At 40.2% G+C, this 24,669-nt stretch overlaps 2 protein-coding genes across 3 annotated transcripts in view; one reads left to right on the top strand and one right to left on the bottom strand.

Moving 5' to 3' along the window:
• Positions 1 to 12,307, bottom strand: part of UCHL3 (ubiquitin C-terminal hydrolase L3) — a 44,387-nt gene extending 32,080 nt beyond the window's left edge. Inside the window, exons 1-3 of the mRNA XM_032099968.1 lie at positions 12,057 to 12,307; positions 11,805 to 11,816; positions 1,646 to 1,774 (exon numbers count right to left, since the gene is read on the bottom strand). Coding sequence (XP_031955859.1) covers positions 1,646 to 1,774; positions 11,805 to 11,816; positions 12,057 to 12,098 — 183 coding nt within the window. The 5' untranslated portion in view covers positions 12,099 to 12,307. The remainder of the gene's footprint in view (positions 1 to 1,645; positions 1,775 to 11,804; positions 11,817 to 12,056) is intronic.
• Positions 12,308 to 16,751: 4,444 nt separating this feature from the next.
• Positions 16,752 to 24,328, top strand: COMMD6 (COMM domain containing 6). 2 transcript variants are annotated; one of them, XM_032099967.1, is made up of 7 exons: positions 16,752 to 16,807; positions 17,009 to 17,067; positions 17,616 to 17,681; positions 17,851 to 17,927; positions 19,181 to 19,349; positions 20,455 to 20,607; positions 21,626 to 24,328. In XM_032099967.1, exons 1-7 carry the CDS (start codon positions 16,759 to 16,761, stop codon positions 21,674 to 21,676), a joined length of 624 nt encoding a protein of 207 aa, XP_031955858.1. In that variant the 5' UTR covers positions 16,752 to 16,758; the 3' UTR covers positions 21,677 to 24,328. The 2 variants fall into 2 exon arrangements, with proteins under 2 accessions (XP_031955858.1, XP_031955857.1); XM_032099966.1 differs by lacking the exon at positions 16,752 to 16,807 and having other exon boundaries at positions 16,874 to 17,067.
• Positions 24,329 to 24,669: the final 341 nt, after the last annotated feature.

The raw sequence follows: 24,669 nt of genomic DNA, 5'->3' as shown, positions 1-24,669 counted from the left end.
AAACAGCCAGCCAGAAATGACAGCACAGAGAAAACAAAGTTTTAAAGGTGACAGGAAGGCCATTTCCTGAAGACAGGTGAGTTGAAAGTTTGATTAAGCTCAAAACTATCAAGGTGGCTGAAATCAAGCTTGAAAAGGACTGCCTGCATAGCTGTTTTGGAGAAACTGAGAACGCAGAGGTTTACAGGACCTAATGTGTAGGTAGACTGACCTGTCATCACTCTTCCCTCTAATTTAAACGCCTTTTGTTGTAGAAGTTAAGCTTTAATAGCTAAGTGATTTGTCCTTATAAGCTACATATTCTTTTTGAGAGACGTATTAAAACAATGAATTGTGGACAGATTCACTTCAACCTTTTTGGCTGACCATGTAATACTTTGTACCGGTTTGGCCAAATTTAGAAATACATCCTCTGAGAGAAGGCACAACCACCCCCCCCCCCACCAGGTTCGGGAAAAAATAAATTTTCCTGAAAGGAAAGTGAAAGAGATAAAAACTATTTATTTAACAAACACACGGGAAAAGGAAAATAATGCTAAATAATAAAATCTTTCTCTGTGGAGGAAAAACCTGGGAAAGTGTTAGAGCCCTCCCTTTGGTGTCCTTGGAGCTGGGGCTTGGTGGAAAGTCCTCCCGATGTGTTCTAATATTGAAGCAATCCAGTGGAAAAGGGAGAAAATCCAAAATTCCAGGGAAGGGAAAAAAAAATTCAACTCTCAGTCTCTCTCCGGAGAAAAAGAAGCTGAACCACTGGCCAAAAAACTGACTTGGGAAAACAGCAAGCCGGGTGCCTCCTCCCTCCCTTGCCACAGCTGGAAGAAAACGCTATCTCTGTGTGACCTTGAACAAGCTGCAAACTGCTTTGAAAAAGTTTTGCTCAGTTTTTCATTCCCCCTCTCAGGCTCAGTTTAGAGGCGTAGAAAGGCACAAAGTTAATTTCTAGGCATAGGGCAGCGATATGGGATACACATGATAAAGTCACCCCAAGACATACTTTTAGAAATTGACAGATCAATATGAATCACACTATGTAAAAGCATGTGATGACACAAAATAAGCACACTTGAAGGTTTAACCAAATCAAGTTCTTCGAAGTCCAACATAACAAAAGATGGGGGGGTGTGGGGAGGCGGATTTCATCTTAATAATACATCCCATCTGTCCAAGAAGTGAAAGCCACATCAATACTGATGTGATGACTGAACTGAAAGTGGATTGAAGTTTGAAGGATTGTCAGTGTAACAAGACAAAAACCCAGAAAGGAGTTGCATATAGTCCTACACACTATTTCTTATTTTCCTTATGCTATTGCAGCTTTCTGCTAAAAATAGCAAATTGAGCCATTCCACAGTGCTTATTAAAAAAGGCCTTAAATTGCCTGTAATAGAAAAATGTGAGGCATATTTCTCTGTGCTTCTACATTAGCTTTTCCCATTCTGATTTGAAGTCAGAAATATACATGCAAGGTTAGCAACAGAAGGTTCTGAAGGAAGCATTTTTTGTGTTGTTTTTAATGAAAAAGTCTCCTGAATAAGGGTTAAGTCTCATCTTGACTCTAATATGACACCAAAGTACAAGATGCAAACTTTCATTCCAATTTCACTTACAACAAAAGCATTTAACTGATTACTAAATGAACATTTACCTTTTCTGTTATTGGAAAGAGAAGTAGTACTGCACATACAGGTCTTGGCACCATGCTAAGCAGTTCTGGTTCCATACCATAAACATCTACAAATTGCCAGTCAGGATGTATACCCAACTGTTTCAGGAACTGGAAAAGATAAAAACACAAACATAACATTAAACAAGTACACCCAAACACCTATCTTTTCAGAAGCATAACAGAGTAACCACAACGTGAAATACATTAAAACAACTAATGTTTTCTAAAATCTAAGGAGAATAAAAGAGATACAAGTTTTAATAAGGCTGAATAAATCATAGTGCTAACACACAAATGCACACAAAATCCTCATGTTTTATGTATTTAGTCTCTATGACAGGGAAGTGGAAATGCTCCCAGCACTATTTACGAAAGTGTTGAAGAATTTCAACCATTTTAGAAGTGTTCTGTCACAAAACAGAAGAGTACTGAATACTCGTGTTAATCATCAGAGCCATCAGTCAGAGCACATCTGAACAAACATGGTACTACTTGCCTCCATGACTACTTCAGAATACCTGGCACCAGTGCTCACACTGGAGCTCCTATGTGCAAAAAGACATTAGGAGCAAAACCACATTTTAGTAGGTGTACCTTTTACATGAAAAATCCCTTCAAACTATGATGGAGTAAAATATTTTGAAGTAGACAAAGATTGGATACTCACTTTTTAATTGGATATTCTTCTTGTACGCAAGTAAACTAGGCATCACAACAACAGTTGCAGAATTAATAACTACAGAGATGATCTAAGACAATTTGAAATCTTTGCATTGTCAGTCTGGAAGAACCTAACTGAATTCAGGAACTGTTGTTATTATACACACACAGTAACCATCCACAACTATATGAAAAAGCTAATTGTACACTGTGCCATATATAGATCTTTGAATGAACATGGGGAAAAGGGGAAGTGTTGAGTATTTAGTAACTGATGAAACAGAAGACAGTGTATTTTGTACTTATATTCTTATACATTGAGAATTATCTTCTACATTGTGAAGATAATTACCACTTTGTGAATAGCAAAAAAAAAAAAAAAATTTCAAAAGAGAAAGGACTACACATATGGGTGCATTAAAATATTATTTGTACGTCTAGTCCTTCTCTTATTAAGCCAGTGACTAATCTTTCTATCATTTTTATTGCAGGAAAAGTAACACAACTGAAAAAATTTTATTTTCCATTCCAGTATCATTTGATATTTTGCAATATTACATGAAAAAAATAAAAAAAACAACACTCACCTAGGAAAAGACCCCACAAACTAGAAAAGGCAATGATAAAGGATCCCATTAAGTTACTGGACAAATAAGTGATTTATGTTCTCTTGTCCTTTTCTACACAACTGGGAAAAAAAAAAACCACCAAGCAACCAACCAACAAAAATAAAACTAACCCCTTTAAACCCCAAGTCAACAAAATGCTAACTAAACCCAAGAATGGCTTACTCAAACTCCTGAATGAAGAATTTAACAGAACTAAAACTCCATAGATACAGGGCACCTTTCATTATTCATGTCACCATACCACTTAGAAACTTTACAATCTGAGGAATTTTAACTTCCAGTAAACACTGAGAGTGATGATGAAAAATGATAGTCAGTACTACAGAGAACAGCAAGAGCATAGGCTTAGTATGACAAGCAGTGATCTTAACACACAACCAGACTAACAACTCTATTGCACAATCATAAACCAAAAATGAAATACTAAGGATAGACCCAAAATAGGCAAAGAAGATATCCCTCTGTGTGTCAAGAGGGTTTCATTCAGACCTGGAAAAAAAGATAGAAATATCCTTCTGAAAATTATTAAGTAGATTTTTAAAACAGTGAAGCATAAGCCCCTGTGTAAGAGAGAGTTGCAGATGGGTAACAGATGAACAATAGATGGCAGAATGGGAAGACAGAGTCATTCCTGTTTTAGGACAGCAGGAAGTTCACTTTTTAGACAGTGTCACTTATAGGGAGAGATCTCTGCTGTTTTCCTTTCCAATTATTTAGTGATTATCCAAGCAATTTTATTCTACAAATACTTACTGTAAAGAATAGTTAGGGTTCTTTGAGGGCTCACTCATTTTCAGCTGTTCACTTTCTCCTGACTTATAGATACTATGTTTCCAAGATAACATAAAATAGCAGCTTTATGTTTCTCTAGATCTGCACAAGAGAGTGTAAGAATCTCTTTCTCAGACACTGCTTATCACACTGCTGACAATTCTTAATTTATAGGTCTTTGAGTTTTTACCTTAGAAAAGAAAAAAAGAAAAATACTTGGCTATATTACAGAAGTCTTAAGAGGAGCTCAGGAAGAACAACAGCAACACAAAAACCCCCACATGTCTGTATTTAGTATTAACTTTTTCACAACTTTGTTTTTACTGACTGTTGTCATATTTTTGTCTCTTTTCTTCTTGTCTTAAAAGACCTTGCCGAAAAACACTTCCTGTTTTTTCACTGGTCCAGCTAACCATTAGACAAAAAGCCACTTCTGAAACTATTTTACACCCCTCACCCTTATCTGCACTTCCTATGACTTTGTCCTTTTCCCCCCCAGTATTCCAGAGGGCCCTCCTTTCTCAACTACTACTGTTTATAACTAGCTAAGGGAGAGCGCAGAGAAGGTGGAGACAGACTCAGCAGCATGCAGTAAAACAATGAGAAACAACAGAGGCTGAAATACAGGGAAATTTAAATTTGATAAGGAAGGCACTTAAAAATAAATTTTAAAAATAACAAACATAGTAAAACGCTAGCACAGAATGTCCAGGAGGCTGTGGAGTCTGTGTCTTGAGAAATTCAGAACCTGACAGGTTGCTGAGCAACTTGTTTTAAACAGAGCATGGTTGGTCTGCAGAACTCAGAAATCCCTTCCAGCCTACCTCATTCTATTCTAAACGATCACAAACTGTAAATCTGTATGTCTAAATGCTGGTTAACAGCAAAAACATTACAATAAGCACTTCTAGGCACTTTATATATGCAGCATGTGGTATAAGCTATTCTGTTTTCATTGCTGGTACCACTACTTCAGCCTACTATCTGTTAAGCATTGAAAAAAGCAGAGAGCAGTTACCTTTAATATGTTCTGTTCTGACTGGCTACCTTTTAGGTTAATGGAATTTATTTACTTTAAAAAACAGAAGAAGTGTTCATGCTTATTTATTTATTTTTAAAGAGCCTCAAAAGTAGAATGGAAACCCAGCGGACCAAGGCAACACCTTGATCCAGGTGACTTGACTTCAGGAGTTTAGACTACTTCTGCCAACACAGTTACAGATTTGATCTGTGAGGTTTATGGAGATATAGAAAGGGTAAGTGGGGTAAGACAATGTAAGGGTAAAATTTATTATTAACTTAAGTAGTAAATGCACAATTGAAATATTGTCTGAAGTAGCAATGTGCTTTTCTACTTTGTCACTTGCATGTAAAAATGAAGTGAGGATAAAAACTGAAACAAAATAGGACTTTGAAAGTTAAGTGCAATTAAAGTTGGACAGCCTCTGCAAATAGTTCAGGAACATCACATTTTAAATACTAAGGCCTTATACGCAAGACCTGGATTTTTCCACATTTTACCGTGGTATTTGTATAAAAGTTGGAACCGTGAAAACACAGAACTGGCAAAATGCACAAACATTTCCAGACACACAGATGTAGAAGTCAGAGAGCTACTGGTGGGAAGAACCAGCTGCTGCAATCCTCTTCTAAGCACAAATGTAAACCAAAACACACACAGCATCTACATTTTATCATACTTCTGCTGAATGCATTAAAGCATCTCTATACCACAACAAAACCACAGTTAAGACCTTCCTCTGCAAAAACGAAGTGTTCCTATGGCTTTAGGAAACTGGAAGGACAACTTCAAAATAAACCAATTAAGACAATCAATATTTCCTAACTTTTTCATTAAAGCACAAGAACTTTTGGCACTTTATTGAATTGAAGCTAATTTTTTCCCGAAATAGTAGTAAGACACTGAGTAAAATGTAACTGATGGAATTATCATCAAGAAAGGGAAAATTATTCATTCCTTAAAGTATGCAATTCTTATTAATCTGTATTAAAAATATAAATGCACAATATTTTGCTTTCAATTCTTTACATATCATTTCTAGAAGCATGTAAGGAAACCAAGTCTATTTCAGAAGTGAAATTCTTTTCTAGAAATAAGAGAACCACCCAAACAATACTTCATGGTTGGAGCATTATAAGGATATATTTCTTCATTCTTTCATCCTGACATTTATGGAATTAAGATGAAGGAATATTTTTTCAATAAATTCTAGAGACAGCGTCATTATCAGTCATATGCAGCAGCTGTAAAAGCTTTAGTTCTGTATAGCAGGTCAAAAGGCACACCAGGATCAAAGAGACAGCTGGAACTTAGATGAGCTGCATTATTCCTCTTTACCAACTACTCCTCACTTAGAATGGCCACAGTATGATCTTGTTCAAGCAAGAAATGCTCCATTATGGGAAATTCAAAATTTATTACAAATTCTTTAATATCCTCAGGTTCTATACGTCAGGACCCCATAACAAAGTTCAAAGAATACAGCCCATCGCAAATTTTTTTTTCAAAAACATGAGAAAACTTACATCCACAAAATTCTTATCCTTCCAATTGTGTTAATTACTTTATGATATCTAAAAGAGCAACACTGACTCACAGTTAGTGTTCCTGCCCTTCAAAATGAGAGGAATATCAATACCGTCCCTGCCCGGCTCCGTGGGGTCCCGCGTGCCCCCACAGCCGCACGGGTGGGTTCAGCAATGCCGTCGGTACCAAAGAGTCCAGAAGGGCATTTGCGTGCGTTCCGCCAGCAGCATTTATTGCTGCTACGCTGGCGAAGGGTGCAGAGGCAAACACCAACATGATCCCGCAGCTCACAGTTTTATCTGGGGGTGGGGAAAGGGCAGGACTAGGGAACGGGGACCAGTGGGGAAGCTCTGGGGGAGCGATGAGGGGTGGAGGCTGACAGCCAACCGGGGAATCCAAACTGGGATAGATTCACATAACAGAACATGGCAGCCTGGGAGAAGCCTTTCTGGTCACCCTAACATAAAGTGGTTCTTGTGGTACTAGGGGCTTGTCTTACTGAGAACTCTCTGTCCCTTGTAATGTATGTTCACTGGCCACCACAGTATATATTTTTAACACATCCATAAAGCAGTTTTGAAACTTAACACTCAGTATGCCCAGGCACTGCTGTACATATTCAGCCAGGGCATCCCACAGGCAGCAATGCAAAGCAAAGCATGCAGAAATCTGGATGAACCAGCTGACCCAGGCTTCCTCCAAAACCAGTGAGCAAGAGCTTTAGAATGTTTCCAGCAGAGTCCTAAGGTGTTGATACTGAGCCACTGATTCAAAACACAATATTGTGTTACTCTGTGAAAAACACTTAACAGACGTGCTCCCATGATCTAAAAACTTAGGAATAACAAGGATGAGCTGGATCAATCGACTCTTCTAAATAAGCTTATACACATTTGTTTTTTTACAGTTTTACTGAAACAACAATTGGATTCTACTGACTCTGCTGGTCCTTTAAGCAAGGAAAATGTCGAAGTGGGGAACAGCATCTTCAGTGCAACAAGATAATGTATAAGGCATGAACAACTGTCACTTGTTTTCCACTTTGTAGCACCCCATTCTGTCTTCAAGACAGTAGGTGTTTCCTTGTAACAAGAACTAAGAAACTGAGCAAAAAAAAGAACATAAGAAGGACCAGAAGTGGCAAGTACAAATAGAGGAATGAAGTTTGGTTTTCTTAGCTTTCAATTACTGAAGAACGTACAAAGAATGAGCTAAGGCAATCTTTCAACTATTCATATAAATAGTACTCTAAACCCCAAAACGAGTTACAATTTTCCCTGTGCAACATACTTACCTATTTGAACTCAGTAAGAGGGCTACACAGCTGGAGACATTTTAAACTAGAAGAAGGCATTCAGGAAGTGCTCTCACAGTGAGTCATCTGTAATTCCTTCATATTGGTCCTTGTGCTTATTCTTTGCTATGCTGCTCCACAGGCTCAACACTCCCCCTTTGCTGACTCTGTGAAAGGATTTCTGGGGTATTGTCTTTGCAGAAAGACACAAACTGAGTCCTGGTTTTCCACCTTCTGAGGCTACACTAGTAATAACAGGCTGTCTTCCAAGCGTATATACTATCTCCACTATTTTTCACTCTGCTTACCACAGAAGAGTTAAACTCCACTCCCTCACCTGAAAAAAAATAAGTTTAGCTATGCATTTTTAGAAGGACATCTGTGTTTCTCCACATCCAACATCCTTTCAAACCAAGACAGTACCTCAATCTATGAGCACTACCTCCCAACACATCTCAGGAATCGTGTACACCTCATTTTCAATTATTTTGACTACAACAGCTTTTCTTTGGGAAAGTTTGTGGGATAGTGTTTCAGAGTCCAGGAAATGATCCTTTAGGAAGAGTAAGGCCTGCTTCCAAGATACTTAATTCATCTCTGTATTTGCCTGAAACCCTGAAGAGAGGTGTTCCATAAATGGATAAAGACTGGCTTTATCCAGTTTCTGCCATTTGTTCTATGCTTTGTGATCTTTATTGTCCCCGTCACTTTCAAGTCACAGCTTTCAACTGTGTTCATGAGCTAAAATAATTTTCTTTATGTAGCTGACTCTCAATACCTTAATGTCATAAAAAACTCAAAACTGCCCAAAAAGTAGGACCAAAGGCCTAAAAATAATGCTGGAGGTAACTAAGAACCAGCAACTAAGCCCTTTGTGGCAAGAGAAACTCAAGCCACAGCCAGCTCTCTCAGTAGCTGAACTCTGAGCTACCTGAAGCCAGTGCTTGAGCTTCATAATCAGATACAGTCAATTACTCTATCCTTATCTGGATATAATGAAGGCATGACTTGAAATGTTATCCAGGAACCAGGGATATTTCTTAGAATGTGTAAGATGAAGAAAGGGAAAAGAGAATGAAAAAAGGTGGGACATCAAGAAAAATATCCACCAATACTTTATCTACACTTCCTAGGCAATCAATTGTGGGATGCAAGCCAGACTGAAGCAACATTATGATGAAGAACAATCAGCTTATGTTCTGACCTTTCCACTCCAAAAAATTTGCATGTAGCCTATTTTTTTGTAGAAGAAATTGGGAGCAAGATACACAAACATCATGCGGTAATAAACAAACACGATTTTCTTGCTTTCTCTCAGGAAAATCCCGTAAGAGATCCAGGAAGGAGGGTAGCACTGGTCATGTCAGGCCCCCCAGCTGAAGGTCAAAGAGAAGAAACCATTCCCTGTCATCACTGTACACAAAGTGGAGCTTTGCAAATGCTGAATCATCAACTCTTTCTGTATCAGAGGTAGACAACAATTCATTCTGTCAGACTGTAGAAGTGAAGGTGAAAAAAAAGCACTGTGACAATCACTTAGCACTGTATGGCACATTTCACTCCTGACTCCACTCGTTACAACCAGCACTGTGTGCTGCATTCAGCGACGGTCTTCTCTCTTGAAAACATCACTACAGATACGTGGCAGATTTCCACTGCCACTGGAAATCTTTAAAGCTAAGAAAGAATATTCCTGTTTACCCTCACCAGCCAGTTTCTGAACTGTCAAATAATTTTAACACATATGCAAAAAGAAAGCTTCTATATACATTAAGGATTTACAAATTCCTGTACTTGTATTGTAATATAAACATTTTCAGATAGAGAAAAACTTCTGAGATATTTTTGAAAAACTTCACACACCTCTAACTGAGAAATACCATTATTTTTCCATTATCATCTGGCTTTCTACCACAAAGACTGAAAGCCTCAAATTTACTGCCTGTATTTCAAAACCAGAGAAGATACAGTATGGTAAGAACATAGTAAAAGCAAATGAACCTGCATTTAGTACACTTCCCTACTAGTTACTGTTAATAAAGGGAATAAAATGATTGGTACAATATTCAAAACAGCGTAAGTATTTGTTAAATTGGAATGACAGTTCTAACTACAATCTAATACTAGGAATCCATGCATCTTAGAGGTCACTGGATTTTTTTTTTTTCAGTTTAAGACTTCATTACCACAGCTAGCAATAACTTTAACGAAAGCAGTGTGCATGAGGGATAGTCTAATACTCAACTAAAAAAAAGCCAAATAGCAAAAAACAAACAAAGAGACCAAACCAGAGAAGAAACACTTGGCACTTGGCTAGATGTCTGTGTAAATACATGTATTAAACAACTACCAGACACAAACATTACACTTTGTCGAGGCATACCATTGGACTTTTTTAATCCTGAAGACTTCTAGAATATTTTACAGAGCACAGTACAGAGTACTAAAAAAAATGCCCATCCTTGCAATTAACTCAACAGGGTTTTCTAAAAATGAGTTTGCAACTTCATTAGAATTTTAAATTACTATTGTTGTTGTTTTAAACACAAGCAGGATATGAATAACTTATGACTAACAGCCCTGTTGCTACACAGTTCACCATTGTACTGATGACATTAAAAGGACAATTAATAATGCAAGGTGTATTCATATTTTCATATTCAACACCCACCTTTTTTTTTTTTCTTAAATATACATCTCTCAGTCTAGATAATAACAACCCCTGCTCAGTCAAGACTGGAAAACACAGTGAAGGAGGAAGTCTATCTAAGACTAACTGGTTTCAAGTGGCCTTTCCTACACAGAAACAGTAACAAGAAAATCCTTGTGGAGTACAAATTCCTATTATCCATGATCATCTACAACTGATACAGCCATCACCAATGCAAAACCAATGGGCAAAACAGATGGATTTTAAACACACTTAAAACTGATCATTTGATATTCTTAGAGGATTTTCTCCATACAACATAAACACGTAGTGATACAAGGTATTTCAGATTAAAAAATGTCACTATTTTTTCCTCCTCGATTGCTACTTTAAAGCTGAGGTCTTAATTTGTACCATGATGAGCTCATCTCAACATCTGTAAAGTCAAAAGAAGTCAGAGAATTGGAAATTCTTACTAGTAACTTATTGACACTTATTTTCTTCCAAACCAGAATTTAGTTTCTGAATTTCCACATTTAAAAAAAAAAAAAAAGATACATGAGGAAATTATAGCATATGTTCAAGATGAGGTCCCAGGAAAGGTTGTCATTTTTAACTCAGGAGACTGGGATTACAGACTTCTCAGCTTGCTCCACAGCAGCAATACTGTAAGAATTGTAAAATTATTTGCACTAGGAAACTATTAAGTACAAAATGACCCAGCATCAAATAACCCTTCAGTCTCCTGCAGATGCAGTTTTTATATTACAGCAACTGCAACAACAAAAAAACTAAACAAAACATTCTTCACACACAGAAATTTGCAGTTTCCAAAATATTTCAATAATATAGTTTAAAGAATACAATTTTGCTGCTGGAAGCTTCAGAGCCCTTTGGCTTAAACACCATCTTTAACATTATCAACAGGCCTGCTGAAATCAGCAACTGACCTCTACCGCTTGTTAAAGATGCTCAAAATTGTCACTGACAACATGATACAGGGTTGGAGTATGTGTGATTTCCTTTCAGAGAGAGCTTATTTAGTGGCAGCATTGTTTTGTGCACTAGAACAAGCTTCCTTTCTCTAGCGTGGGTTCTACCATGCTAACAAAAACAGCAACAACCAAGCACGCACATATTGCCGTGAATAAGCAGCAACACGCAAATATGGTAACATTACATTCTTTTCTATGGTCAGCCAAAGAAGAACGAGACTACAACACAGTGATGCAAGGAGATCCATACATGTGCCCAAAGCCACCATGTACAGGTCCATACCTGGCACAAAATTAATGTTTTAATCACTAATCAATGAATTAAAGCCCACCTTAAAAACATCAGGGATTTCATTGGAGTAATAACCAACCCGCAACTATTCTCTTTTTACTGTTTGTTTTTCTTTCATACAGTATATTTACGGGAGAGGTTCCAGTACGGTCCGACATGAGACGACTGAGCGCACACACGCGTGGGGAAGGAAGGGGGCACTCTCCTTGGAAAAGAAGGAGCCTTTACTACATGAAAACGAGAGGAGACGGGACCAAAGCTGCAGAGACTAAAGGTTACCTCAATTAGAAGCTTCTTACCTGATTCGTGACCTGAAAATAAAGCAGAAAACAGAAGGGGGTTAAGATCCAGTCGGATCCACGGGATAAGACCTTCCCTCCTTCCCTGCCACTACCAGCCATCCCTTAAGCAGCGATGTGGCCCGGCGCGGCCCGGAGCCCTCTGCCCTCTCCCCTCCGCCATCCTCCCGCCCACCCCACAGCAGGCAGGCTGTCGGGCAGGCAGCCCCCCGCGCACACGGCAGCCCCCCACCGCCCAGGCCGGGCACTCACGTCGGGGTTGGCCTCCAGGGGCAGCCAGCGATGGGGCTCCATGGCAGCGGCGGCGGATCCCGGTGCGGAGCTGGGCGGACCCTCTCAGCGCGGCTCTGACAGCGCCTCACGGAGCCGCCGCGCCTCAGCCCTGACCCGGGGCCGAGTCACCGCGCCGCGCCTCACAGGGGGGAGCGGGCGCAGGAGGAAACAATCGCCCTGTGCCCGCCCGCACCGCCGCGCCGCTCCGCACAGACGACCGAGGCGGCGCGCCCGGCCGTGGCCGCCGTCCGTCCCCGGAGTGCTCTGGGCGGCGATGCCCGGGAGATTCCCCACTCCCCGCCCTCTTGGCTCCCCCGGCAATGGACTCTCCCAGCGGGGCAAGGGGTGGTTCCTCTCTCGCCCCGCCGCCGGGGCCTGTGGGGCGCTCCGCAGCCGCCGGGGGGCGCGGCCGCTCGGTGTCGGGGCACGGCAGGGGCTGGAGCCGATCCCGGCAGGAACCGCGGGGGTGTGGGGAGCGCCCGCCGAACGCTCCGGCAGCCCGGCCCCTCCGAAGCGGCCTCCAGTAGCCACGCTGAACCGCGGCGGGGAGGCATGGGCAGCGTTCAGGGAAATACGTCCGCGGAGGATGGGGCAGGCCACGGGGCAAGGCGGGACAAAGGGAGTCAGAGGGAATTGCTGAGCAGCAGTGGCAGTAAATTACCCCCACATCACAGAATCATAGAATATTCTGAGTTGGAATGCACCCACAGGGATCATGGAGTCCAGCTCCCGGCCCTGCACAGGACGTCCCCAAGAGTCACATCGTGTGCCCGAGAGCATTGTCCAAACGCTTCTTGAACTCCGCCAGGCTGGTGCTGTGACCACTTCCCTGGGGAGCCTGTTCCTGTGCCAACCACCCTCTGGGTGAAGAAACTTTTTCTGTTATCTAACCTAAACCTCCCCTGACACAACTTCAGGCCATTCCCTCAGGTCCTGGCACTGACTGCCAGAGAGAAGAGATCAGTATATGCTCCTCTGCTTGATCTTGCCTGAGAAGACCTCAGTGTAGCAGCAAGGACTTGGGTGGTGAGGTCCCCATATGTCCTGCTGAAAATTACTGCAAGATGTGTTAAACACGATTAGAAACAGCATTTATATTCTATAGCTGCAAATCCCATCATACTTCCTATCTCAGGACCATAAACATGGCATTTCTTGGCCTTTTGGCTAAGATGAAGCACAGTCTAATACATACATAGCATATATAGTGTGATTATATTTTATATATGTATACATACCAAATTTAGTGTTATGCCTTCTTTCAAGTTATTTCAGAAAGGCTAAAAATGAAGAAACGTATTATGACATTGGCAAGACCACACCAATGTGTCCATTCTGGAACCCTCAGTACAGGAAGGCCATTGAGGTGCTGGAGCGAGTCTAGAGAAGGGCAACAAAGCTGGTGAAGGGTCTGGAGAGTACATCCTATGAGGCACAGCTGAGGGGGCTGGGGTTGTTTAACCTGCAGAAAAGGAGGCTCGAGGGGACCTTATCACTCTCTACAACTATCTGGAAAGAGATTGTATACAGGTTGGGGGTGGCCTCCTCCCAAGTAACCAGTGACAGGACAAGAAAACATAGTCATAAGATGTGCCAGAAGAGGTTTAGTTTGGACATTAGGAATTTCTTCACAGAAAGGGTGATTAAACATTGGAATGGACTGCCCAGGGAGGTGGTGGAGTCACCATCCCTAGAAGCATTTAAGGAGAGACTGGACATGGCACTGAGTGCCATGGTGTAGTTGACATTGGGATGTTCTATCATAGGTTGGACTAGATGATCTCAGAGATCTTTTCCAACCTAATTGATTTGTGATTTCTTGACTCCAGCTGTCCCCAGCTGCTGCTGCCCACCACTCTCTACAGATGCAGCTGACCTTCACAGCCCCGTGCAGCACTTGCACAGGGCCTTGAGCTTTCAGAAGCACATATTTGGACAAGGTTTTTGTAGAAGTCTGTGAGCTGGGCCTCCCAGGCTGCCCAGAATGTGAGCAGAAAGAGCTGGGGCAATGGGAAATAGGTGCTTGAGCATGAATCTACATCTGGGGTGAGCAGAGAAGGTGCAGGAAAGCTGGGGACTTTGCCAGCTCACAGGTAAATCAGAGTGCTGTGAGAGAAGGAAGGAGTGCAGTGTGAGGAGCAAATGGTGTTTCCAGGTACTGTGGTACCTGGGAGTATCCAAGTGCCAGGAGGCTAAGAAGGAGCAGAGTGTTGGGGATACCACAAAGCTCACTGGAGGCCCAAGCACTGAAGGACCCAGTTAACAGATATGTTTTCTCCTGTGTGCCTGAAGAGCTTTTTGAAGAATTTCGTGTAGTTCTTTACAGAGTTTTGATGTAAATTATGTCCCATTCTGTAAATGTTAAGTGTACTAAATGAAGTAAATTACCTAATGATGCTTTTATTTTATTTCACCCCCTGTAATCACTTAGGACTACGGTAATGCTACATGCCTATGCCTGAAGCTTCTGCTTTGGCCTATCAACAATACTGTAGCATCTCTCTATCCAGTCTACTTGTAGCTCATGACATTTGTCTTCTAATGTCTCCTCATATGAAGTTCTTGGTCCTCCTCTAGCTAAAAGATGGGCCCATGATGTCAGATCACATCATAGCCTGCATCTACATTCTCTGCTGTGAAAATTTTCATAGAAAACACTTCCAGAAGGCAAAATTTTCTAAAGATACAGAGTTTAACTCTGTGGATAGGCAGACAAGCCAAAATCAATCCATACTTCATCACCTTCTGTTCCAAATTAAAAAAATTTAATGCGTATTTATATGCCAATGAAAATAAACCCGAAATATTTTAAAATTTCAGCAAATGATTTTGTAATTACCTAACCACCAAGATACTAAACTTCACATCCCATCGCCACATCTTGGAGAAAGAAAGTAAGAAGGAAAAGTAATGAATATTAGTCATAGTGCTAAGGGCACTACTGAGAGACTTAATGAAATTGTAATATAAAATAATATGTGGAGTTCTCTAGATAACAAAGTATGTATTAGAGTTAGGGAAGTTAAGAACAAAGAGATTGTTAAGTCAAGTCCTCAGCATCAGAGACAGATCTCAGTGATGCATACATTGCCAGTATTTTGACAACCATGAGGTCATAAAAACACAGACTAAAAATCATTTGCACACTTAATTAGATACTTTAGAAGGGAGAGGCCAAGATCAGACAGGTCATAAATGTATAAAGCTCATAAACGCACATCATGTTCCATAATGACTAGCCTTTTCCTGAAATATATTCTAGATTCTTTCATTAACACATTGAAAATACATAGATTTAAATTAGTCAGCACTACTGTGGGACGAGTTATGTTTTACTACTGTCACAGCCACAGAATAGATCTCCTGAGATTGTAACATTATTCCCTCTATATATATTTAAAAGGTTAAAAGTAAATGTAAAACTGATACTAGAAAAGTGTAAAAATATTATTTTTAAAAGTGAAACTGCTGAAGGGTCAGTGCTGCCTTAGTACTCCAGCCACAGTCCAAACTTAAATAATATCAGTATGAAATGCTTATTGAATGCAGTTCTGTTTGTAGTTTTACAAAAGGTGGCTAATTCCCCATAAAGCTGAAGACATAGTTTACCTACACAAGTCTCACCCCAACCCACAAAGTTTATTTGAAGGTGTATGGGCCGATTCCACATTTCACCTGTACAAAATATGGTCATTCAGTACCAAGTTCAATATAGTCTACGTGGAGCATGCACACAGAACAGGCATCAGCTCCCCTGCAAAGACAGGCTGAGGAAGCTGGAGCTGTTCAGTCCGGAGGAGAAAAGGTCGTGTGGAAACCTTATGGAAACCTTCCAGTGTCTGAAGGGGACCTACATGAAAGCTGGAGAGGGACTCTTCGCCAGGAAGTGTAGTGACAGGACAAGGGGAAAGGGGTACAGACTGGAAGTGGAGAAATTTAGGTTAGATATTAGGAAGAAATTCTTTACTGCGAAGGTGGTGAGGCACTGGAATGCGTTGCCCAGAGACGTCATGTATGTCCCATCCGTGAAGCGTTCGAGATCAGGTTGGATGGGACAACCTGGTCTAGTGGGAGGAGTCCCTGCCTATGGCAGGGGATTGGGGCTGGATGATGACAACGAGCACCAAGAAAACCCTGTCAATAAACCAAGCTCAGCAAACCAACCGTGTTGCACCAACCGAGTGTGATTGAGCCGGCACCTCCCAAGCCCTCCGAGGCGGTTGTGTACGTCCCAAGCTCCCCGAGGCCACCCCCCATCCCGCTCCACGAGGGCGGGAACAGCCGCAGCGGGGCGGGAGCAGCGCGTGCTCCCCGCGCCGCAGCCAATCAGCGCGGCGTTGCTGCCGCTGCCTCGCTCTAGGGGCGCTCGGAGCCAATCAGCACGGCGTTGCTGCCGCTGCCTCGCTCTAGGGGCGCTCGGAGCCAATCAGCGCAGCGTTGCTGCCGCTGCCTCGCTCTAGGGGCGCTCGGAGCCAATCAGCGCGGCGTTGCTGCCGCTGCCTCGCTCTAGGGGCGCTCGGAGCCAATCAGCGCGGCGTTGCTGCCGCTGCCTCGCTCTAGGGGCGCTCGGAGCCAATCAGCGCGGCGTTGCTGCCGCTGCCTCGCTCTAGGGGCGCTCGGAGCCAATCAGCGCGGCGAGCGCTGTGTGGCGGAAGCTGGGCCTCGGCGGGCGCGCGGCGCCATGGCCGCCGGCTCCGGGGGGGCGCTCGCGCGGGCGCTGGGGGCGCTGGGTGAGAGCGGGGGGGAGCTGGGGTGAGGGAGTGGGGGGGGCTCGGGCAGCCGGGGGCTTCTTCTAGGTACATACAGGTTAAAGTTAGCTGCATTAAGTGAGGGTAAATGCATGCATGATGGCCTAGGCATTTCTCAGAGAAAGATTAGATTTATTACTGTAATACTTCAGGTGTTTTCTTCTTATCGCTACTGTTTTTCAGATGGTGGTGGTGCAGCAGATAAGATTCGTTTAATACCTCAAGACTTTTTTGCAGAGCTGGTAAGTAGAGCGATAAATGGGATGGGAAAGGGCTTCTGGCATCTAGGAACCCTTTTTATTTAAGCTCTTCTGGATTTCGTGTGTTGCAAAGGGAGCCTTATGTATGTTGTAGCTTGAATTGACTCATAAAATAGAGGAGTCATGCAATGGGTTTGCTTTAAATTTGTTTTTATCACAGAAGACTTATAAAAATCTATTTTTGTCTATCATCTAAATGATATATCAAGGTAACTTGTCTAAAAAACTTTTGGCTTGTTTACTGTAGTGTGCACTTGAACAGTTAATACGAAACTGGTATGTTAATTAGCAATAGTGATGTAGAAACTAAAGTCTTGATGTGCTTCATTTTTTTTTCTTGTATTTGATGGAATTTTAAAATCAGTCACTTCAATTACTTCATTCTTTACTCTGCACTCTTCACTCTTTTTGTCCATTTTTGTATTAATAGTTTTCTTTTTTGTTTTGTAGTCTCCCAAGTATTCAAATTATCTTTGTCTCGTGTATTAAAATATGCATTAAGAATGTCGTCAAACATGTCTTCTTCACAGTGTGAACAAATAATTCAACATCTGAACCATAAGATCCCAGGTGTAAATACAGCTGAATTGTGTCAGGTAAGTTGGCACACCAGCACTTGTAAGCAAGTATAGTAGCTGTATCTGCTGTTAAGGATAGAATTCCCAAGTGGATGTGGGGTTTCTTGTGTGTATGTGTATATATACAAAGATGCTTTTACTTATGCGTAATTTATTATTTGTAATTGTTTGAATATTCTGTTTCTAGAGAATTCAGACATCGGGGGTTGAGATTAATATTGGTGACCTGGCAAAAATAGCTAACATTCTTTCATTTCTATTTAGGTAAGCACAAAATAATTTACTTTGCACCATGTCTTTTTTCCTTCCATCAGAACTTAAGGGTGGTATTGAAGTTATATTAAATGTAGGTATAAAATGAACTGATTTGGGAAAAGGGCAAAAGTTTGTAAATCTCACTACACAAAAAAGAACTCCTTGGCTTAGTTTGTGTCATTAAAAAGTGTAGTTACTTAATATGTAGTATCACTTTTTATAGTAAAAAAAAAAAAAAAAAGAGAGGAAGTTGTTCCAAGATGCTGTCTGCAAACTCTAGAACTAGTGGCAAAGTAGAGGAAGTTAAGCTCACTTTTAAATCCAAGTTAGCTGGGCCTTTGCCTGGAAAAAGTGTGTTTTAAAAACTTCTTGTGTCTTGGAGATTAGAAATCAGCATTTGTGCCTTTTTGAAGGATACAGAGCCGATAATACTGCATTGTACCATGAGCTGAGTATTTAGGTAGTATTTTTAGTTGATAAATTTATATTTTTAGAAAGATAAAATTTTCAAGGTCTTGCTTGTTCTTTTAATATCCAGTATCTAAACATTTTATGTAGCGTTAATACAACTGAGGAAAATATACCAGTAGAAATTTAAAATACTACTTTTCCATCTATAAAATAGAATGCCTGAACTTATATTCGACCGTGCTACCTGGAGGACTAACTCACTTTCCCTTGTATTAATGCCTCTTTAAGAGGAATGAACCTGCATGAACAAACAGAGTAGGATTTTTTTGTTTACTTGTTTCTGTAGAGGAAATCAAGTCCTTTAGACTTGCTGCCTTTTCAGTTGAAGGGTTTATGGCATCATTTGACTCCTGTTAGTACCCATTATACCGTGATCTAGAAGTCCTTACTTTTGGTGATACTTAAACTCCACCTGCTGAATATTTAATTAAATTGCCTTGTTTCTAAAGCAATAATGCTTTTTAACTGCTCTACGCACCCATGCCTCAGTGACTTGTGCCTTCCAGTTGCTACAGCACTTGGAGGCTGTGATTAATTTTGGTTTGATGTTGTGCAAGCCCAGCAAATCTAGGTCTCTGCATATTAAGACGTATTAAAGTCATGTTGTTTTTTGCACATGGATACAAAAGATCAGTAATGTTCTGGAAAAAAGGTGATCATGGGCTGCTGCATTATTTTAAAGTACACTTAAGGTAGAAATAAAAACTGGCTCTTCGGGGTAAAGTGAGAAATGGTATTAAATTTGTGGAGAATGAAATTGATGCAGTGATCTCTGGATGTATCTATTATAGCACAGCAGCCAGAAACAATCTCTCTACTGACGAACTCGTCACCACCTTGGGCAGTGCTGGCAGCACGCTGCCAAAACATGCAGTTCAAGTTATTCGTCACGTGTGGAATGAGCAGGGCAAAGCCATTGCTGTGTCAGAGGATGCAAGAAGTATGGCCACAGTGGGGCAGGTAACTGAATGACAAAGTGCAGCTGAGTTAATGATGAACATTTCAGAAATGTCGGTGTCTCACTGTGTGTCTTGTGTTGTCAGGCAGGCAGTGGTATTTTGACTGCTGAAAGCTTTCCTCCCTGTGTGTGCATGTACGTGTTGCCAAAAATCTATCCAGATAAAGCAGCATATACAATAAAGGTTGTCTGCCTGCTGAACAGTTTTCTAATATTACTGTTTGGATGATATATTCACATTTCATACCTTTTTTAAAAATTCATGCTTTGTAGTACTCTTAGGGAAGATGAATGGCAGTCAGTCTGGCAGACTATTGTATTGGCTCATTATGTAAATCTGTTTTAAGTGTAAATGGTTTAAAGTTGATAACACCAGCACTCGATTGCTTATTCTTTGTCTCCCTTAAATGTAAACATTATTTTTAAAGATACTTTCTGTCAATTTTCAGCATTCCCTTTTTGCTTGGAAAATTAGCAGTCTGTTTACATTTTAAGATTTTTTTTTTCCTGACAACAGTTTAAAAGAGTATACAATTACGAAAAGAGAATCTTTTTCTGAGTTGTGACAGCTTCTAAAGGCCCTTCTTCACAAAAGGTTAAAAATTGTAACTTACTTGTCTGAAATGTATCTGCTATGTATACTTTGGTTTATCTAAAATGCAGTTATGAAATGCCATGAATTTTGTCTGTCATTGCTATTATAAATTATTTGGTTTAGACTTAGAAACTTTGGTTTTGATTTAGAAGCTTCTGAAAAAAAGAAAACATGACAAAAAACCCCCATGCATGATATACAAGCTGGGTGAACTCTGTGGCTTAAGCTTCTCTTACTTAGAATTTTAAAGAGTGTACTTGACTATCGATTGTACCTGAATAAGGAAAACAGATAAAGTGAAATAACTTGCTAAATTACTTCTTTGTTCACCATTAAGGAGAAGGGCAGATGATTCATATTCACAATAATACCTGAATGGTTATGTTTGCTTTCCATTTGGATAAGAACTCCAGGTGTTCTGTATTGTCTGTGAAATATCCCTCCAAGTGAACAGCAGTGGGAGGATAGCTCTCTTTCCTTGATGCGGTTGCCAATGATTTTCATCTCTGTAGTTTGTAGATCTGAAATGGAAACTGGGAGTTGCGATGAGCTCTGACACCTGCAGGTCTCTGAAGTACCCTTATGTCACAGTGACACTAACAGTGGCAGACCCTTCAGGACAAATAACAGACAAATCTTTTGAAATGACGATCCCACAGTTCAAGGTCTGTAGTGAGTGTTACTTGAATGTTACTCAGTCTCTTAAAAACAACAGTGCCATTGTTGTGAGGGTCAGCTGTATACCCTGATGCATACGTTTGTGCTGCTTGTTTACTCATACAGTCATGCAAACATGAAGCATTAAATAACTAAAACACAGAAGCTAAACACTTACTTCATATTATTTAGTTCTACATCACTTACCTGAAAACGTTAATTTAACAGTAATTGATCAGTTCTCTTAAAAATAAACTAACAACCAAAGACAACATCTTTCAGAGCTTGCCAGGTATCATTCTGCCATATTAAAAATTTGTAGAATGTTTTTCATCTACGGAACTCTTCCCCAGCCTCAAAATCTAAAACTTGGCTTAAGTCTAACAATTGCTAATGATTAGGAATGGGGATCAGTCTGCTTTGTCACTGCTGACTCTTAATTGCTATGTCTCCATCTATGAATTGATGTAACTTTAATTTTGCATAAATGTGGCCTTTGTATTGTTCCTGTTTAAAGGGTTAGTACATCACCTAGACTATCATACAAACTTAAGTAGATCCTTGGAATTTGATTGGCAAATATTTGAGAAGGATATTCTGAATCCTTGGGTGCTGTGAAATGTATTCATTCCGGTTAAAGCCTATTTAATAATTTGTTGTTCAGCTACTTTAGGAAATGAATGCTACATTTGAGAAGTGTGGATTATTTCAGCTGGGAGTAGAAACATTCATGTGAGAAAGGTGGTTTTTTTTTTTTAGAATTTTATTTTTTATAGCACGACAGCTACTTTGTATTTTTCTTATGTAGCATCTTTTCCTATTAATAGGCATCACCTTTGTAGATTTAATTGTTAATCTGTTCAAATGCCAACTAGCCCACAGAAGGAAAAGGAGAAACTTTTAGGTTCAAGCTGTACATGGAAAGTGAGAAATAGGGACAATGTGTTTTATCTAACACACTAGTTTGAACGTCAGTTCCAGCTTTTCTTCAAGCAACTGAAATTTGTCTCAATTCTTGCTTTTTAGAACTTCTTCAGACAGTTCAAGGAAATGGCATCTGTTCTTGAAACAGTTTGAAGGGAACTTGTATTTACAGTGACATTTTGGAGAAAGACCAAGTAAACTTTCCATCCTGACCAGGGAATAAAGTGCCATTGTTCAGCAAGGTATGTATCCTTGTCTTCTTGACAGGAATTGGTCAGCATCACCCTTGCATTGCTGTGAAGATTTCTTCGCTTTTGATTACTTGAAGCCAACTCTGCAGTGTTTGTGAAAACGTGTCCAGCTTTGCTCGTCCGGTAGACAAAAGATCAGGATGTGTATGGAGAAGCATCTCTGTAGACTTCCTAATACCCAGGAGTAAGAAACTACACACTGAACTCTATAGTGCAGAAAGACACCTGAAAATGTTGACTGGGAAGATACTGAGAGAAGTGTAAATCCCATGTTAATATTTTTGTCTGTAAAATTGGGATGGGCTTGGACTCAACAGTAGTACTACATATAAGGAGAATATGAAGTTACGTGTAACAAGCATACAGCTACTCTTGAACAATAGCATTGTCAGGTAGTTGGTTGCAGCTATTTGCAGATCTGGCTTCCAGTCTTTTAATTAACTGGAGAATGTACTTGTCCTAACAGCTTGTTTATTTCAAATATTTATTTCCCACCACCTAGGCTTATAAAGACTGAATTAATCCATTAAGTTTTTCCAGAGACCCAAAATTCTCTCAAATGATGCCCAGGGGCTAATTTTATGTAAAGCTAGAAAGGCAAATTTAATTCAAAAGTATTTTAGTGTGCTTCTGCTTTTTCATTTCATCATTTCAAGCATTCTGCTTGATGTTTTGGTCAGCAGTGTTCTTTCTAATTAAATTAGAATATTGACGCAGTTGCCTCACTTCACCTTCTGAACTAGAAAAGTCAAGAGGAAACTTGAAAATTCAGGCTGGAGAGGTAGACAAACACATCAGAGAAAGGACCACACTAAAAGACTTCTTTGGATGTTGCATTGTAACAGGCAACCACTGGACTGTGCTCTGCACACTTGCCCTAAGAAGGTGTCCTAACCAACAAAATTTTGACTTTCATGTTGAACTATGGGGGCATTTCTAAAAGGGAATGATAAATCCAATGTGCTTGCGTGTGCTCTTCTTAGATTTTTTTCCTTGAATTTTCCATAGAGCAAAACACACACTGCAAATATTGTGGGATGTAATAAAAGCAGTACTGTTGCATCTCCACCACCAGATGTGCTGGTGGTGTAGTAGAACAAGTAAATCTGAAGAGAGATAATTCACACTGATAAGCAGATTGAAGTTTATGCTTCAACTTCGGGCTGGTAGAGACTGAGTACCAGCTTTGCTGGGACAGGTCCTCAAATTATTTCAGGCCCACTTAAGATGTGAACATCTACTCTACCTTTCTAACTCAAATCTTTTTAAATTAACTTTTTAAAAAGCTGGCTCAAAGTCATTGATACAGGTTATGCCTGCCTTTTTGCACTATGAAAATAAACTGCAGCACGTTGTGCATGCTGCATATGCTACAATCCTTTCAGGAATGCCCCTATTTCAGGCATTATGCATGATGCATAAAAACAGTACTTCGAATTGATTAGAAACCCAAAAAAGTGAAACAGTGTTGGCTTTGACAAAAGTTTTCGGCCATGGCCCTGGATCTGGATGATGCTTCCCTTATGCTGGTTGAAGTCTGAGGTGTTTGCTTTGTGGCTGGGGAGAGCAGATTGGTCTTTTCTGGGACCCTCCCAGTGGAGTGTCACAAAATGCTCTTGGTAGCAGACTTCTGATTCGCCTCTTCCCTTGTCTGTCTGCAAGGGCTCAGGACTGAATATAGAGCAAACAAATGTGTATGGTAAAGTGATGTGAGCAGCTGATTTTTTTTGTTGTTGTTTTTTAATTTGCAGAAGTTGAAGTGTAAGGCTCCTATAACTGGAAAACGTTGTCATGCTTTGGCCTAGTCAATTAATTGTTTTACATCAATGCAAGAATTCCAGAAAAGAAAAAGTTTTTTTTATTTTAGTAAAGCTGGAGGCTTACAAATAACTTCCTAATGCACATAAATTCTTCATATAGCTGGAAATAACTTGTGCCTTCATTGGAACTGCATGGAAAGGAAGATTTAATTAATCATGTCTTAACAATTCAGTAGATGTTGGAAGGTAATGAGGAAACTTCCAGTTACCATTTTTGCTTGCTCCATCAGCAAGAGGAGAAAGTTGTCAGCCTTTGTAAAGACTTTTATTTTGTCAAGTCAGATATTCTAGAAGTATTGATGAATATTTTTTTTAAATGTCCCTGAACTCCAGCATGTAATTCTGCCTGGAAGATGCTTGGACATGTATGCTATACCAATTTACTGTCTTGGAGATTTTCAGAGGAGTTATGATGTAAAGTTGGCTATGTACTCAAACTTTTGAAATGTGTTCTGATCACTATCAGCAGGAATTCCTCTACTGAGTAATGGAAGAATTAAGTACTTCATTAAAAGGAAACCAAACTAAAAACTTAACAGTTTTCAGGGTAGCAATACTAATATGTCCAAACAAGCTGGTGATTTGTTTGTCTATATGTGTAGAAACCAGATCTTTTCAAAGAGAATCAGGAGTCCTTGTGTGTTCCTAATTCTAATTGTTGATTAATAGAAATTGTATAACATGAATATTTTTGTAAGTCCACAGACAGTCATTAAACATGTAGGTAACAAAGAGAAAGCTGGTCTGTGTTTTATTTTAAGCCTACTGCATGGAAGTGTGTCTTGTAAATACTGCAGTGAGTAAAGTTCAGGACTAGACAATGACTAAATTTCTTTCCTTATTAAATTAGGATGTAGTTCAGACATACGCAGTCTTTCTCTGTGATGGGGTACCAAGGAGTTAATGGGTAACTGCAGGCTGCAAGGACTCTTCTTATCAATTACTTAAAGCTAGACAAGATGTTGTATTGAACCAGGAAAAGACAGAGGACATATGAGATTAATGTAATTTCCTGCAAAATTTCATTAATTTTCTTAGCAGTATTCAGGAGACAAGTAAACATTTTATTTTTTTC

The sequence above is a fragment of the Corvus moneduloides genome, chromosome 2, assembly GCF_009650955.1.
Source record: "Corvus moneduloides isolate bCorMon1 chromosome 2, bCorMon1.pri, whole genome shotgun sequence".
Classification (NCBI taxonomy): Eukaryota; Metazoa; Chordata; class Aves; order Passeriformes; family Corvidae; genus Corvus; species Corvus moneduloides.
Note: the sequence above shows the minus strand (reverse complement) of the source record. Positions and strands in the feature narration are given on the sequence as shown.

Coding starts and splice junctions, on each gene's coding strand:
- COMMD6 (XM_032099966.1), top strand. CDS start 16,918: ATGCATGATGGCCTAGGCATTTCTCAGAGAAAGATTAGATTTATTACT. Junction 17,068..17,615: donor AAGACTTTTTTGCAGAGCTG/GTAAGTAGAGCG, acceptor TCTTCTTCACAG/TGTGAACAAATAATTCAACA. Junction 19,350..20,454: donor GTATGGCCACAGTGGGGCAG/GTAACTGAATGA, acceptor TCATCTCTGTAG/TTTGTAGATCTGAAATGGAA.